Below are 19322 nucleotides of genomic sequence, written 5' to 3'. Positions count from 1 at the left end.
CCCACCTTTTTATTGAAGCATGTGAAGGGGCATCTTTCCCTAGTGTTGCTACCATACCATTATGGATATCCTAATTGTCCAACCTCATTTTTGATGTAAATATTGGATCACTGCTCTTTCACCGATTTTGTCCAATTCGCAAAGCCGTTTGTCTTGTTTACTTTAAGAGTGTTAGCTCATCGATATAAACTAACCAAATGAAAATAGTCTTTGGGTACACGACACTATATAGTCAGAGATTTGTAGGACTTTAAAAGCAAATCCTTGAGTACCTCCTTCAATACGAGGCTTACAACATATCAATCGCCCCTCTTACAGTATAGTATGCTGTGTGAGAGCTCTCCTGTGCGAGGACAAAACTATTATTCGGGGAGATGAACCCAGTGCTCCCCAACACTGGCAACTCCTTCCAATTAAGGATGTTTGTATACAATTAATGCTTAGCCATAATTAGGGATTTCCATTTCGGATGGAAATCACTATTGTTATTGTTATGTTTTTTCTTCTTCTTCTTCTTATTCTTCTTCTTCTTCTTCTTCTTCTTCTTATTATTATTAACACTTTTTTTGTGAGCGATCTCTCGCAAAAACAGAAACAGACAGAACATTCATGTTTAAGTACATTATAGAGAATATCAAGCTGATGATCCCGCTACAATTTTATGATCATAAGTTCAAAGGTCAAGGTCACAGATCTATAAATAGAACTTTTAAGGACGTTTTTTGAACGACCATAACTTCATAACGGATCGTTCTAATGCGTTCACGTTCAGTGTGCCACATAGATAATTTACAGAGCTAAATTTTCTCCATGCCATCTTATCAGAGAATATGCCAAGGTCATGATCTCGCTATGGAATAAAGAAAATGTCGAAAAAAAATGTCTCGATATGAGAACTTTTCCAAACGTAAATGAAAGAGTATGATGCACTGAGACGGAATGTGAATTTTTTTTTGATCATCGAATAAAATATGACGGAGATATGGCACTTTGAAAATTTCAAAGTTTTCCCCGCCAAAATTCAAAATTCGAGCAAAAATGCCTAAAATTGTTTCAGCTCCTTCATTTAAAAACATACAGACTTGATATTTGGCACAACCATAGAACGTAAGAGTGGCTACAAAAGAAGTTATTTTTCAATGACCTTGAACTTCATTCAAGGTCAAATTATCAAAATAATTAAATTAAACAAAAGTTCTTTTGGGCCAGGCTCTTTTTCTGTTCGTTTTATTCCTTGAACAATCTGTGCATCTTGTAGTTCATTGGCGGGGCTCACTTTTCTCCTCGATATATTATCAGAAAATATGTCAAGGTCAAGGTCTAAGCGCGAGGTCAAATCAAGGTCAAAAATTTCAAATTCAAAATGAGTTAATTTTTTGATTGCATTGCAAAGTGCATGATTAATGAAGACGAACGGTGCAAGTTTTATGGTCGTCCGATAAAAAATGACGTAGAAATGGCACTTTGAAAAATGTTTGTTTTCCCGCCAAAATTCAAATATGTTCCAAAAATGCACTTAATTCCTCTCTTCTCCTATATCTTTACACATACAGATTTTATATTTGGCACAGTGATAGCTTGTACGGGGGGCTACAAACTTGATTGCTTTTCATTGACCTTGATCTTCGTTCAAGGTCACAAAGGTCAAATGATAAAAAATCGAAAATTACAATTTTTTTAAGAAGATGTTTATTTTGATCCTCTTTAGAAGCAAATGCTCTTTTGAAGATATATGCAATGTTTCAAGGTCAAATCATCAAAAAGACCCGAAGATAACGGTATGGTATACACGATACACAGTAAGGTATACACGATAAACAGTTCAGGATGCACGATATTTTCACGGGATACACAATACACGATACAGTTAACACAAAACACGGTACGGTATACACAATACTTTTTACGAAATACACGATACTTGGTACAAGCTACACGGTATAGTATGCATGATACATGGTACTAGATACACGATACACTGTACGGTATACACGATACTTGATACGTGATACACGGTACAGTATACACAATACACGTTACGGGATACACGATACGCTGTACGGAATACAAGATATACGGTCCAGTAAACACGCTACACAGTACGAGATCACGGTATGACAAACACGATCACCATACGAGGTACGAGATACACGATTCTCGGTTTAGTAAACACGATACAAGGTACAATCTACGGTTTTCACGCTATGGAATACACGATACACGATACGGGATAGACGATAAATGTTACTGGATACATGATACTGTACGGGATACACGATACATAGAACGGGATTCACAGTACAGTAAACACGATACAAGGTACGAGATACACAATTGACAGTACAACAAACACGATACAAGGTACGAGATACACGATTCATGGTTTAGTAAACACGATACAAGGTACGAGATACAGGGTACAGTAAACACGATACACGGTACGACATACACGATCCACGGTTTAGTAAGCACGATACAAGGTATGATATACAGGTACAGTTAACACAATACAAGGTACGAGATACAGGTACAGTAACACGGTACAAGGTGCAAGACACAGGTACAGTTAACACGATACAAGGTACGAGATACAGGTACAGTTAACACGATACAAGGTACGAGACACAGGTACACTTAACACGGTACAAGGTGCGAGACACAAGTACAGTTAACACGATACAAGGTACGAGATACAGGTACAGTTAACACGATACAAGGTACGAGATACAGGTACAGTTAACACGATACAAAGTACGAGATACAGGTACAGTTAACACGATACAAGGTACGAGATACAGGTACAGTTAACACTATACAAGGTACGAGATACTCGATTCACGGAGGTCAAATGATACAAAATCTAAAAATTTAAATTCCTTTAAAACGGTTTATTTTCATTGTATGTGAAAGAAAACGTTATTTTAAAGATTGGTTAAAGAAGGGAAGCGAAGAGAAAACGAAGAGAAATCGTAGGTAAAACGTACAAAAGCGTTCGTCAGAACGAGAACATGTCTGCGATCATTTTCTTGTTGGAAATCCCGTGTTTTGATCTTGATCAAATCTAGTTGTATATGTATTCACACATTTATGGTTTTTTCCAGCTTGGAGAATAAAATATGTGAACCATTAAAAAAAATCAAGTGTTAAGTTATTTTACAAATAATTTTCCTGTTTTGTGATCTTGCTCCCTTTACCATGTACTTTTGTCACTTTAACTAAATGTAGCGTTCTGGTTGTAAAGGAAAACGTCATGAAGCTATATATCCCCTCAATCATCAAAAAGCCATCTGGGCTTAAAAGCAATTGCAAATAGGAAAAAAGCAAAATATACATTGATCTGTCTTGTGTTTTCTCTTACCTCCATATAAACAAATAAAACTGAACAAAAACGGAATAAAATAACTGTCGTTTAATTGTATAGTATTGCACAGTTTTGATTTTAGGACATACATGCATGCCAACCTGACACACAGGTGATATTTGATCCTTTCATTTGTACAGATGATCAAGCATTTTTCATTAGAAAAAAAAACGAAAAATATGTATTAGCTTTTTTAGCCCCTTTTCCGAGTTCGTTAAAAAAAAACAAAAATATATGTATTACTTTATTGGTTTTGGTCCCATTTCCCGATTTTCCCGTTTAAGAAAAAACTAAAATACTATGATTAGTTTATTGGTTTTGGCCCCCGTTCCGATTTCCGTTTAAGAAAAACTGAAATACTATGTATTAGCTTTATTGGTTTTGGTCCCAGTTCCGAGTTCCGTTTAAGATAAACTGAAATACTATGTATTAGCTTTATTGGTTTTGGTCCCAGTTCCGAGTTCCGTTTAAGAAAAACTGAAATACTATGTATTAGCTTTATTGGTTTTGGTCCCAGTTCCGAGTTCCGTTTAAGATAAACGGAACTCGGAACCAGTTCCGAGTTTCGTTTAAGAATATTGGTTTTGGTCCCAGTTCCGAGTTCCGTTTAAGAAAAACTGAAATACTATGTATTAGCTTTATTGGTTTTGGTCCCAGTTCCGAGTTCCGTTTAAGAAAAACTGAAATACTATGTATAACCAGTTCCGAGTTCCGTTTAAGGTAAACTGAAATATTATGTATTAGCTTTATTGGTTTTGGTCCAGTTCCGAGTTCCGTTTAAGAAAAACTGAAATACTATGTATTAGCTTGATTGGTTTTGGTCCCAGTTCCGAGTTCCGAGTTCCGTTTACGAAAAACTGAAATACTATGTATTAGCTTTATTGGTTTTGGTCCCAGCTCCGAGTTCCGTTTAAGATAAAGGGAACTCGGAACCAGTTCCGAGTTCCGTTTAAGAAAAACTGAAATACTATGTATTAGCTTTATTGGTTTTGGTCCAGTTCCGAGTTCCGTTTAAGAAAAACTGAAATACTATGTATTAGCTTGATTGGTTTTGGTCCCAGTTCCTAATTCCGTTTAAGATCAACGGAACTCGGAACCAGTTCCGATATCCGTTTAAGAAAAACTGAAATATTATGTATTAGCTTTATTGGTTTTGGTCCCAGTTCCGAGTTCCGTTTAACCAGTTCCGAGTTCCGTTTAAGAAAAACTGAAATACTATGTAGTAGCTTTATTGGTTTTGGTCCCAGCTCCGAGTTCCGTTTAAGATAAACAGAACTCGGAACCAGTTCCGAGTTCCGTTGAAGAAAAACTGAAATACTATGTATTAGCTTTATTGGTTTTGGTCCAGTTCCGAGTCCCGTTTAAGAAAAACTGAAATACTATGTATTAGCTTGATTGGTTTTAGTCCCAGTTCCGAGTTCCGTTTAAGAAAAACTGAAATACTATGTATTAGCTTTATTGGTTTTGGTCCCAGTTCCGAGTTCCGTTTAAGATAAACTAAAATACTATGTATTAGCTTTATTGGTTTTGGTCCCAGTTCCGAGTTCCGTTGAAGAAAAACTGAAATACTATGTATTAGCTTTATTGGTTTTGGTCCCAGTTCCGAGTTCCGTTTAAGATAAACGGAACTCGGCAGTTCCGAGTTCCGTTTAAGAAAAACGGAACTGCAATGTATTAGCTTCACGAGTTTTGGTCCCAGTTCCGAGTTCCGTTGAAGAAAAACTGAAATACTATATATTAGCTTTATTGGTTTTGGTCTCAGTTCCGAGTTCCGTTTAAGAAAAACTGAAATACTATGTATTAGCTTGATTGGTTTTGGTCCCAGTTCCGAGTTCCGTTTAAGAAAAACTGAAATACTATGTATTAACTTTATTGGTTTTGTTCCCAGTTCCGAGTTCCGTTTAAGATAAACTGAAATACTATGTATTAGCTTGATTGGTTTTGGTCCCACTTCCGAGTTCCGTTTAAGAAAAACTGAAATACTATGTATTAGCTTTATTGGTTTTGGTCCCAGTTCCGAGTTCCGTTTAAGAAAAACGGAACTGCAATGTATTAGCTTCACGAGTTTCTTAAACGGAACTCGGAACTGGGACCAAAACCAATAAAGCTAATACATAGTATTTCAGTTTATCTTAAACGGAACTCGGAACTGGGACCAAAACCAATAAAGCTAATACATAGTATTTCAGTTTTTCTTAAACGGAACTCGGAACTGGGACCAAAACCAATAAAGCTAATACATTGCAGTTCCGTTTTTCTTAAACGGAACTGGGACCAAAACCAATAAAGCTAATACATAGTATTTCAGTTTTTCTTAAACGGAACCAGGGTTCCGAGTTCCGTTTATCTTAAATGGAACTCGGAACTCGGAACTCAGAACCAACTTCAGGCTCTCTCAATTGTTTCGATTGTTGTCTGGCCTCTGGGGTAAAATGGTGGAACCATGTTTTATCCAAAGTAACAAATCTCTGAAGAAAGGTGACAGGATCTTCATCGAAAAAGGTTAAGATTAGCACGCGATAATGTGCGCCTGGTGTGCTTTTGAAGTCAGAAGTTATGGCATCCATCGGGCCGAAAGCTTTCTCATTGCAAGATCCTCCGTCAGAATGGAATGCACTCTTTTCTGTGAAATGCCAACTCTACTGGCTTTACATCAGGCTGTGAATCGTCTGTCAGTCATAACAATATCATGCATTTTATTAACCATTCCTGGGGTTGCAACATCGACATGCCTTCCAGGACGGGGGTCATCCTCAAGGCCCTGTTGGCCGCGCTTAATTTCCGCCACCAACCTTTTTACTGAAGCATATGAATGGGCATCTTTCCCTAGTGTTGCTACCATACCATTATGGATATCCTAATTGTCCAACCTCATTTTTGATGTAAATATTGGATCACTGCTCTTTCACCGATTTTGTCCAATTCGCAAAGCCGTTTGTCTTGTTTACTTTAAGAGTGTTAGCTCATCGATACAAACTAACCAAATGAGACTAGTCTTTGGGTACACGACACTATATAGTCAGAGATTTGTAGGACTTTAAAAGCAAATCCTTGAGTACCTCCTTCAATACGAGGCTTACAACATATCAATCGCCCCTCTTACAGTATAGTATGCTGTGTGAGAGCTCTCCTGTGTGAGGACAAAACTATTATTCGGGGAGATGAACCCAGTGCTCCCCAACACTGGCAACTCCTTCCAATTAAGGATGTGTGTATACAATCAATGCTTAGCCATAATTGTATATGTATTCACATATTTATAGTTTTTTTCCAGCTTGGAGAATAAAATATGTAAACCATTAGTACAGTAACACGGTACAAGGTGCAAGACACAGGTACAGTTAACACGATACAAGGTACGAGATACAGGTACAGTTAACACGATACAAGGTACGAGATACAGGTACACTTAACACGGTACAAGGTGCAAGACACAAGTACAGTTAACACGATACAAGGTACGAGATACAGGTACAGTTAACACGATACAAGGTACGAGATACAGGTACAGTTAACACGATACAAGGTGCGAGATACAGGTACAGTTAACACGATACAAGGTACGAGATACAGGTACAGTTAACACTATACAAGGTACGAGATACACGATTCACGGAGGTCAAATGATACAAAATCTAAAAATTTAAATTCCTTTAAAACGGTTTATTTTCATCGTATGTGAAAGAAAACGTTATTTTAAAGATTGGTTAAAGAAGGGAAGCGAAGAGAAAACGAAGAGAAATCGTAGGTAAAACGTACAAAAGCGTTCGTCAGAACGAGAACATGTCTGCGATCATTTTAAAAAAATCAAGTGTTAAGTTATTTTACAAATACTTTTCCTGTTTTGTGATCTTGCTCCCTTTACCATGTACTTTTGTCACTTTAACTAAATGTAGCGTTCTGGTTGTAAAGGAAAACGTCATGAAGCTATATATCCCCTCAATCATCAAAAAGCCATCGACATTTGACATTTGGGCTTAAAAGCAATTGCAAATAGGAAAAAAGCAAAATATACATTGATCTGTCTTGTGTTTTCTCTTACCTCCATATAAACAAATAAAACTGAACAAAAACGGAATAAAATAACTGTCGTTTAATTGTATAGTATTGCACAGTTTTGATTTTAGGCATACATGCATGCCAATCTGACACAGGTGATATTTTGATCCTTTCATTTGTACAGCATTGATAAAGCATTTTTCATTAGAAAAGCTTGAATTTTCATATAAAACATACATTCAATATTTTATCAACTTTCAAACATGTCCACGATAATAAATAAAACAGACTTGGCTAGTACCAAAATGCCATTAAAATAGGGTTATTTTGTATAATACACATGATCTTAAAATATATTTAACTGTCAAACTTTGACATAATTTGCCACCTCACTTAAAGAATAATAGAATCCTACATGGGCCTGTTCCTTAGGCAAGGATATCTTAATCGGAGCACAAGCGTTGGGCTGGTCAGTGCAAGGCTTGTCAAATACAGGCCAGACAAACTCTTATGCCAGGGTTGATAAATCTCTATTTACAGCATAGGCCCATGTTTGATTATTTTTCTCACATACTTTACTTAAATTTGATGATATTATCAATTTGCGACATGGTTACGTTACATAAAATGATGATTTTATGTTATTGTGAGTAGCATCATAGAATGTGTCAGTTGTCTTTAACACCCCGTGCGAGATAGATTTATTCCATCTGTAGCAACCACAGGAGGATCACCCTGTGAAGTTTGTGAGAACACTAAATCCAAGACCTGGTTTTCTATGTGAACAACATTGGACTTGATGCATATTCATAACTTATCTTTTTTTTTAATACGGTAAGTGGTGGCACTATAACAAGGTTTATGACAGAATAAGGAGGTTTCAGTAACATAATAAGGTTTAATGGCAGTCAATCAAGGTCTTATGGTATTTACAACACTTCCATACAGTGTACACAACTTACAATAGCATTCACAAACTCTGAATTTTCATTTGTCAACAATTTAAACAGTTTTTATATTATTGTTGTGTCCAATTTTAGCATTGAGCTCTAAACTGTTTGAGGACAGAGTTTAAAATATAAATGTATAACTACTGAAATTAAACTTCTTCACATTTAATAATTGTGATTTTAATTCGTTCATACATAAAAACATATTCTCTGAATGAAATTTTAAACTATTTCATGAAAAACAGCTTATAGCTACTATAAGTTCTATCTTGGCAGGTTAAATGCCTAATTAATAATATCAACTTATTAAATTGGGACTTACTTGTTTTATTCTTTACAATTCCTCCAAACCTAGAAAAACCCCACTAATCTTGGGGAAAAGAATATTTATTTTTGCACTGAAAATTCTAAGAGGAAATCAAATGGTACAGAAGATGGACAAAAATCTGTGAAATATTTTAATACAGCTTATTGATACAGCGTATACCAGGAACATGGATTTACAGATCTGGTGAAGTTTTTACACAAGTGGTTCAATTAAACAGACTTAATGTTTGGTCGATAAGTATTAAATATTAGAAATATAAAAACACTATATCATAGAGTTTGACTTTGATCCCTTCGTGAAAATAAATAATATCTATATATAGATATTCATATCTAAAGAAAACATTCCCACCAACTGATTCTAACAGATACGTGGTGTTGTACACACATTGATGTACCATTTCATCATTTTAGAGCACCAGTCTGCAGACAAATTTTGAAAAAAATTCAAATTGCTGCCATAATTAATCAAATAAGCCATAAATAAGCTTGTTATTATAAAGTACCTCTATTGGAATGCATTTCTTTGTTGGACAAGAAAAATTCAAACAAAAAACAAATTGTGATAGAATAACACTAATGTATAATTGACAAAGTGCATCACTATGATACACTGCTTTATAAAATGTACATCGCAAATTGTATAATTAGGGAAAATGTAAAACAAGAAGAAAAAAAAAAGAGTTTGATCTTACTAATACACATAATACTATATGGTCAAATTTTTACAATTCATTTCAGTTACTGTCATGTGAACTGTAGCTGTACAAGGGGCTAATCATACTTTTATATAATATAGAGACCATCACTACAATGAAACAGCCTCTGTTGAGAGACCATACTGATTCAGATTATCCTGTATAAAGAGTTGATTTGCCAAAGGTTGTCTCTGATTACAAATTTGACAAATATATATGTTACTGAATCATTCCAACAAAAATTGTTTTGATTTCCAATATCCTTAAAATGGTTCCTAACTGTATAAAAGTTTCCAGTACCCAAAATCATATTCAGATTAGATTTCAGCTTTAAAAACACCTCAGGGTTTATGTTTAGAAATAATTTCTATCTGAACAAGTGAATGCATTGTTGGAAAAGTTCATAGATAATTACACAACTGTAATACATTCAAGAAAAAGGTTGAAATATACAGTAAAAAAAAACTTTTCAGAATATATTTACAAACGTATTTTGTGAAATGGCCAAGGTATAGGAATGGAGACTAGACACACACTTTCTTTATTTCCTTTTACTCAAACATAATGAAATCAATACAATGCTGTCAAGATGTTATAACATAAATTCTTTGTTGAGTGAAATACCACTAGGATACTATTATCACTGGAATACCACTAGGATACTATTATCACTGGAATACCACTAGGATACCGGGATACAACCACAACTGGAATACCACTTGGTTACTGTTACCACTGGAATACCACTAGGTTACTGTTACCACTGGAATACCACTTGGTTACTATTATCACTGGAATACCACTCAGGTACTATTACCACTGGAATACCACTAGGTTACTGTTACCACTGGAATAACACCAGGATACTATTACCACTGTGATACCACCAGGATACTGTTATCATTGGAATACCACTAGGATACTGACCATCGAATACCACTGAGGTACTATTACCACTGGAATACCACTGAGGTACTATTACCACTGGAATACCACTAGGATACTATTATATTACCACTAGAATACCAATGAGGTACTATTACCACTGGAATACCACTGAGGTACTATTACCACTGGAATACCACTGAGGTACTCTTACCACTGGAATACCACTGAGGTACTATTACCACCGAATACCACTAGGTTACTGTTACCACTGGAATACCACTAGGTTATTATTACCACTGAATACAAAAGAAATATTTCAACCAGAATGGCCATGAAAGTATTATGAATGAAAGCTCCAAATTACCAGACTATCACTGGTAAGGTACATAACCTCTCATAAAACAGTATAAACTATTAATTCTCCTGTAATACAGATGAAGTGATCAAGTGTAAAGGTTGTTGTTTCCTAGGGGTTCTGTTTCTATTATATATGGAGTAAAATTGATACCCTGGGAGCTAATATAATAGAGAATTTACAATTTTTCACAATTTCCAGAAAAAAATATCTTTTTTTTACCAATCAAACTTTTGGCAAGACCATGGAATTTGAGCTAATTGGAAGGTATTTTGAAAAAATAAAGCATTTTGAGTATTAAAGTCACTACACATATAATGGAAACTGATCCTGCAATAATAAGCTCAGGGCCAACACATGATTAGGGGATAGTACGTTGTTTTGAGTGGCTATACTGGCGATTAGAACATGAAATTTGGTTTGAACTCGAGACCGATAGGTCGAGAGTTTAAACCAAATTTCATGTTCTAATCGCCAGTATAGCCACGAAAAACAACGTACTATCCCCATTCTAACACGTTTACTATCGCATATATTTAGAAACATTGTTTTACAGTGCTACAAGTACGCTGTTAAGTACTCTGTGACCTCCGTTAGTGACGTCTCATACTGTGGCAGATTGACCAATCAGAGAGAAGCTATCAAAGGCGGTCAATTGACCACGCCCATACTGTCGAGAGCTCGGTCTGTATGTTAACGAAGCGGGGTATTTGGATTGTTGTGAAAGTCCTGTTTCCGAAGATTTAAAGACATATTTGGATTTACGCAGTATGCTTAACGACATGTGCATTTTAACAAAGTCAGGGTTGATGTGTTTCTACAGGCTCAATCGTTCTGGGAAGTTGTGTGCACTTGTTCCATTTCATTTCGGATTTTACTTGACCTTAGATGCTTTCACACGGACGGCATGAACGTTTCAATCAATAAATGACGGTAAGAATGATGTTAACGATTTTTGTTAAATTTAGCAAGTTAATTCATTCTATTCGTTTTCTTCATTTTCGATTCCAATATCACGGGTCATCAATCATAAATGGTGCAGAGTGTTGAATTTCGCTACGAGTCGAACTTGACGCCATATTGTTTTGATTAGAAACGGGGCGTGGCTTAACACGATATGTCATGGTTCTATCGCAGATTAGAAGTCGGTCCGCAACCAATCAAAACATGCGTTGCAAACGAATCGTGTTAGAATATCTAATAGAAGTTCATACATGCCAATGAAATACTAGCATTTGACCTTTGACCTTTTGTTGGCATTTATATTGAAGATAAGCTATGGGTAAGCTTATTGCTGGATAGAAGAATCAATAATATTATTAACATAGTGAAATCTTGAATAAGAAAATATTGCAGTGGATTGGGTAGTTTGTCATAAAGCTAATTTTGTATAATGTTTTAATAACATAATGTATCTGAAACTTAAAGATGATAAAAAAATAAAAACATTAAAATATAACTTAAACTGAACCTATTTAAGTATTTTTATAATTCATCCTTAGGTAGATACCCTCCATAATTTGTTGCCTGACTACCAACAAATTCATCGTGTTTGTCCACCATTTCCTCCTCCGTAAGTTTTCCGTCCTTATCTGTGTCTGCATGCTGTATCAGATGTTGTGCTTCTTCTAAAGCAGCTTCTCTGTTGCTAGGTAACACCCACTCCATAATCTCTTCACGGTTTAGTTTTCCATCACCATCCCTATCATAAGAACTAAACTGCTCCTCCTCATAGATCTCTATCTCACGGTCTGCATCACCGTCTGGAAATTACCAACAATGTCAGTGTAAATGAGAAAACATGGATAGCATATCAAAAAGCATTCAACTTTCTCGATGAATGTTAACTAGGAGGAGTACAGGGGTACTAACCTGGAAGCAAACCAGTCTCAAATTACACCCATATGCTCAGTCTGGTAACCCCATACCTTCAATATCTTATCAAAAAACTGAACATCAGCAATGTTGACATATAAGTGATCAAGTACCCCCTAACCATATCCATGGCAACCATTCCTCAAGAATTCTCAGTACCAATTCTAAGTATGAGTGTCCCATCCCATTAACCTCACCATACCTCACACATATGCCAAAGCTATGCCACTGAACTTTGTAATATACAATATGTAGACTCTAAATAATATGTAATTCCAGTTATTTTTATAATATGGTAATACTTTAAGTGAACCTCTATTAAGAAACCAGTATATCATGGACTATACATGTTTACAAACCTTTTTTCACAAATTCTAGTTTTGATATGTAGCCATCGCCATCCTTGTCGTAGTCCTTCTGTGCTCTGGTGAGTTCAATCTCGTGCATGTGTTCATAGTCATATGGATGCGTGAAAGCTCTGTATTCTTCCGCATCTAATACCTCGTCTTTGTTTAAGTCAGCAATTTTGAATTTTTCTTGGTCCTCCGATACCACCTGAAACGTGTCCACATCAGTTTAGTTCAAATTAAATTCCCTTTCTTCAAAATTATATCACTATACTTATCCTGTATATGACTGTGTAGGGGACATCATATAAATTTTGAGGTTAAAGTAGAGGGAAAGCTTATTGTGGGATAAGGAGATAGGATGGGATAAGGAGACAGGATATGTTAGTGTTGCTACTGACTACAACAGACAGGGATAGGCTTAATTAACATACATGGGCCAGATGTCATGGTTTATTGTCCCATTAACAGTCAGGATCATTTAAGGACGTGCCATGTTTTAACCAAAGTAACTCGCATGTGAAAATTATGATAACCAAACCATATTCATAAACAAATAATTCAATATTGAAGCATGTTTGATGTCTGTGACTAATGATTTACAAAGGTCATTCATTGAAACTAATTTGATTGCCTTCATTTCAACATCATCTTGGCAAACTATTATAATCCTGCACCTTTTGTATCTTCAGAGGAAGGTGTTTAAAAGAGTTTTTACACATCTAACCCCTGTGACCCTCAGGCAAGGGAGCTAACCTTTGCACATTTCATATTTCCTATATCTAGGAAGTTATACAGTGTAAAGCTACCTTATTAAAGTCGTCCAGGTCCTCATCAGTGAGTTTGTGGAAGTCTTCCATATCCTCTGGGTTGTAACCATACACTTCTCCAATGTACTCATGCCATGTCAACTTCCCATCTGTGTCTTTATCTTGCTTATCAAATTCTTCCAAAGAGTCTTCTGCATCAAGCTTCCTGAAAACCAAGACAAAATTATGATTGGTTTGTATCGTTTAACATTATATCAACGGCTATAGTTATTAAGGATGGCCTCCCTTAGCCGTGTGATAAATACATGTAGTGTATGTGTTTGTGTTTTGGGAGGCTGCAGCACATTTGTGTTTGTCTCATTGTAATAGCGTGAAACTGATGTTGACTGTATTCCTCACTGGACCATACTGTAAGTGACATCCAACAGGATCAGTCTTCCCACTCCTAAAATGCTGAGCATTAGGTAGGAATAGACACTACCTGTTGGTATGTCTTGGCCAGGGAACAAAACCTAAAGCCTTCCTCAAAGAAGTGTATACTCGACTAAAGGCCAAATGTGAGGTAGTATCAAGACAGACGTGAATACTCAACTAAAGGCCTCATGTGAGGTAGTATCAAGAGAGATGCTAGGAAGAATGAGGGCAGGTCATTTAGATAGAAGAGAAAAGCTAAGACACCAAAGTTTGTCACCTTTATTTTATGACCATGCAATGGAAGCTGTCAGAACAATTTTCATGTGCTACCTGATAAAATTATAAAACATGCTCTGAATACAACAGATAATAATGGAAATATTAAAAGGCGAGTGTAATGGCAATGTGGCCCCAACGTACAGTTAATGCAGTCATCAATGTGCTGTTTCATTTAGAGCATGTTTCATAATTTTGAAATATTAAAAGGTGAATGTATCTTAATGATAATGTGGCCTGTGACTGGCCCCAACAGTTATTGCAGTCATCAATCGGTCAAGCTGTGTATGACATTGACCTTGGATGATGATGTTTTTTTGGCTGTATAGATTTGACACCACCCTACCCTTTACATGGAATCCTTTTTGGCATTAGCTTTGATTGATTCATAGAAAAATCTTCATAATTGACAAAGACCAAGTTAACAGAGCATGGTCTACACAATAGACTAGCCAAGGACTTACTTAAAGGAACCCATGACCCACTTCATGAGTTCTTCTTCAGTGACAAATGAATCTTTATCCTCATCCATTTGTTTGTACAGCAGTCGAAGCCTCCTCTGAGCCTCCTCGGGGGCTAGTGTATCAAATTCTTCTTCCAGTTCCTTTGATCCTGCAAAAAACAAAGTACAAAATGGTCAATTGATTATCAAAACCTGTGGACGGATAATAAATGTAGAAAATGCTTTTTTGAAACATAGCCATGAAGAAATATGGACTTATATAGACATACATGTATATAGTGTGTCAAAAAAGACATTATAGACCAAAGCTAAAACAAGAGTACTGTATAAGGAGCTTGTCTTACATTGTATATATGTATATCACTTTACCTTGGACTAGAACTAGTGGACCAGTTCCTCATGCTAAGATATATACTCAATAGTAGATAAACATTATGCATGACCAATATATTCTGTGTTGTTTCTATGTTCACTGTATGGTGAATTTCAATATTATTGAAAATAACAATTATGGCAGTATAATTTACTCTAAATTCTGTAGTTCTACATAGCAATACATTACACAAAAAAATAAAATGTGAGTTACATAGAAAGGAATATGTGTTACATAGAAACCAATATGTATTATATAAAAAGGAATATAATGTAAATGTATTTATATAATATAATGTAAATGCATTTATTTAATATAATGTACCTGGGTAAGTATATTTATCTAATTTATATATTTAAATGTAAATGTACTTATCTAATATCATGTAAAGGTATTTATCAAATATTATGTTCATGCATATATACAAATGTATATCTAATGTAATATCTATGTAATCTATTGTTCATGTATTTATCTAATTATCATGATCTCTTCATTAATATACATCCAGTCTACAATGTAATCAATAAACAAACCCAAGATTGCTTCGTGGTCGAAATGGGCATTGTGCTCTCCGTTCTCATCAAAATGGTGAGAATCAGACTGAGCATGGTGACTGCCGTGATGGGAATGCTCCTGATCTCCACAGCTCCAATGACAGAAGGCCAATAACAGGACGGTATAACACAGCAACTTCATGACTGAAAGTTAAAATAATAAACTACTGTAGTTACTGTTGTACAGTGAAGTCTTGATATAAATCTTAGGTCCTCAATCATTGAGTCAAGAGCCTTTTTAAACATTGTAACAGACAGCCAATGGAGATGCAGAAAAAATAACTGATATCCTCCTTTACTTGTGCAGAATTTTCAGTATAAAATTTTGGGGAGGGCTTACTTTAGAACCATTTAAGAATTGATGATTCTGTGAAAAAAGTGGGGCTTGTTTGTGGGCAGGGGTGACCTGCAGATAAATACAGTATATTGAAATCACACTTAAAAATGACTTTTAATATCTGACAATGATTTTTTCATGTCGGATGCAGTCAATTATAAAACCTGAAGACATGTCTAACAAAATCAAACACTGTCTTGACGCTATGATAAAGTTCCTAACTATCCTAAGCTTGTGGAAATTTCCCTTTGAATGATTCAGCCCTCAATGAATTATAGAATGAAATGTTGCTAGCTATGAACCCTAGCAAAGACTACATATGTTTATGATTTCAATATACCTATTTGTATTACATAAATGTACATGAATAACAATATATATAATCCTTTATATTAAAAGACTGCTATTTCACACCTAAGTGTCAGAATTAGTAAAGATAACAGAAGAGCCAGGACATTAAGATTAAATGTTTGTGTGTGAGCAATGCACCTGTATACATTGAATTGTGTGGAAATGACATTACATTAGACATTTTGACAGATTTGTCTGGTGTTGGACTACTAGTGTAAGGTAGAGTACGTCTGTGAGGTATATAGTCCTATATATTGATCTTGTCTGTGTCACTTCTGGCGTGTCAAGTTAAACAGTATCTCTTGAATACAATAATGATTGATTGCTAACGACACAGGTGTTCCAACAAATTAAACAAAGGTTAAATCCTGCTATGCTCTAGGCTGTTCAAACCCTCAAGTGGCTAGCCCAGGCTTAGATCTTTACCATATTCCTATATTGATTTAAATATTAAGCTATAAAAAAAGTGTATCTTACAATTCAATTCAAAAACATTCACTCTTAATTTTTATGATTAGGTCCTCGGCTTCATAATTGTAGAAAAGAGTTCTTTTTCTTTTAAAAATCAAGGCGAATTTCCGTGTTGATACCAATCTACCTTGACAGATTTGCTGCCTTCAAAAGGTAAACCGTTATGTTTTATGAAAATGGGTGTCTGAGGTTTCATTATATCAATCTCAAGAAGGTGTCACAAATGGTCAGTAAAGAAATATTAGCGATTCTATCGGTACCCTTGTCTTTCCATGCCAGTTTCAGCAGCTAAAGCCCCTTGAATTAGATTAACAGGTGTTTAGACATTGCTATGTATGCACTCCTAATAAGTCAAAACACACAATTGATCTCTAGTATCACATGACTTCAAGCATTTTTACTTTTTCTTTTGCAATCACGTGATTACCAAAATGGCAGTCATGATAAAGTTGAAAATTAAAAAGTGGGAACATGACAGAGACTTACACAGATTGATTGTTCATCCACACACAAACACAAAGTAACACTCATATCTATATATATGTTAATCATTACGATTACTGTAGGATGATTAAGCTTACAGTGTGTGCAGAAAATGTAGAGTTAACTTTTATATACCTAGACCTAAGCTGCAGGACTAGACTGGAATGTGTAGGCCTAAGGTCAATACTAATTATATATAATCAGCACAGCAGTTGTGTCAGATCTGCACACCACAATATAAAACATACAAGAAACGAAAGTACATCAAAGAAAGTCATTCGGTTATGCAGTGTTTAAGAAATAACAAACCTGTCTTTGGATATCGAATTTTCTCAGCTGAATCTTCTCTTTCTTTGTCTATAAATACACAGGAGATCTCTGTTCCTGGGGTATATCTCTCTTCCGGTTCAATGTATATTACACGTGTTAGATATAATCGTTATCATCCGGTGCAAACAGTGTTTTGTTTCAACATGCAACGTGGCTAACAGTGATTGATCAAAGGTGACAAATGACAGCTCGCTCGTCAGCTGCCGGTAGTCACCGGAAGCGGAAATACTTTAGTATAGGGAGAAAATATTAAATAGGCACCGGATAAAATCATTGTTTGGATACAAAGTATGATTGAGTTGTGAGATGACCGATGACAAACCAGTTATACACGTAAACAAATATTTGTTTATTTGCTTGTACTATTTATAGAATGAATGATGGTTGAAATAACAATCATATTTGGAGGGATCATACGATTAAGGTGTCACACCACCATTGTTTAACCAGCAAACTTCGCTGCAAGCGGATGTCACATATGGCCTCAGACCACAATTATACTTCCGAACATGTAGGTTAAAGGACATATGTTTTGTTGTGTTTTTTATTGATTTCACATCAATGTTGATATACTTCTCCAAGTAGTTCACTTATGATATTATATTTTACATTCTGTGTCTTGCAAAATTTATTTGCGGTGTACTTGCAGTAATGTTTGCAAATCATTTCATAAACGTTATTCCTCATCGTCGTAATCTTTATTATCAACAAATGTATTGTTACAACAATTGTGAAACAGGTTATGTCAACTTAAATTAATCACGCTTTGCCCGGACCTCGCGTGCTAGGAGTCTTAGTGTTGGGGGAAACGGAGTCCGGACGAAAACCGACATAGTGGGGCAGGTGACCATAAATTTTCACGTACGGTCGGGGAATCTAACCCCGGCCGTCTAGGTCTACAGTGCATGCGAATAAGTTCATTCTAGTATGCAATACAGACACGGCCATTATACAATATCAATATCTCTGTTATGGGTAGGATACGATTTTTGTAGACATGAAACATTGATTGAAAAATCCACTTGCATATATGGCAAGTCAAGTTGTCATTTATTCACGGAGCAACGTTGATCCAGGCATTACCCAAATTATATAAGATATCTTATAAACTTTATAAGATATCTTATATACTTTATAAGATATCTTATAACTTTTATGAGATATCTTATATATTTTTTCTTATAAGATATCTTATATACTATATAAGATATCTCATAAAAGATATAAGGTATCTTATGAAGTATATAAAATATCTTATATCTTATATAAGATATCTTATAAAGACAATTAAATGAGATATCTTATATATATCTTTTATGAGATATCTCATATATTATATAAGATATCTTATAAACTTTAAATAAGATATCTCATAAACTATAAGATATCTTATAAACATATAAGATATCTTATAAACATATAATAAATCTTATATAATATATAAGATATCTTATATAATTTGGTAAAATACTGGATCAATATTGCTCCGCGAATAAATGACAACTTGGCTTGCCATATGCATGCATAGATATATTTTGGATTGATAGGAAGTTGGGACGTGCAATTATCGTTATTCCGTCAATGAGTATATGGTTTCCATTCAATTTTATGTTATTTTTCAGTATACATGCCCGCACTGTACAGTACATGACCTTTTAAAGAAATATTACAAGATTTGCCTCGAATGTGCAAAGAAT

The 19322-nt window shown here is 35.2% G+C and overlaps 1 protein-coding gene across 1 annotated transcript; it reads right to left on the bottom strand.

Moving 5' to 3' along the window:
- Positions 1–11777: 11777 nt before the first annotated feature.
- LOC117325514 (reticulocalbin-2-like) lies at positions 11778–17827 on the bottom strand. Its single transcript, XM_033881784.1, has 6 exons — positions 17605–17827; positions 15633–15797; positions 14725–14872; positions 13610–13775; positions 12813–13008; positions 11778–12341 (listed from the first exon to the last, which is right to left on the bottom strand). The coding sequence occupies exons 2-6, from the start codon at positions 15793–15795 to the stop codon at positions 12064–12066; spliced, it is 951 nt and encodes a 316-aa protein (XP_033737675.1). The 5' UTR covers positions 15796–15797; positions 17605–17827; the 3' UTR covers positions 11778–12063.
- Positions 17828–19322: the final 1495 nt, after the last annotated feature.

The sequence above is a fragment of the Pecten maximus genome, chromosome 4 (assembly GCF_902652985.1).
Source record: "Pecten maximus chromosome 4, xPecMax1.1, whole genome shotgun sequence".
NCBI classification, from domain to species: Eukaryota; Metazoa; Mollusca; class Bivalvia; order Pectinida; family Pectinidae; genus Pecten; species Pecten maximus.
Note: the sequence above shows the minus strand (reverse complement) of the source record. Positions and strands in the feature narration are given on the sequence as shown.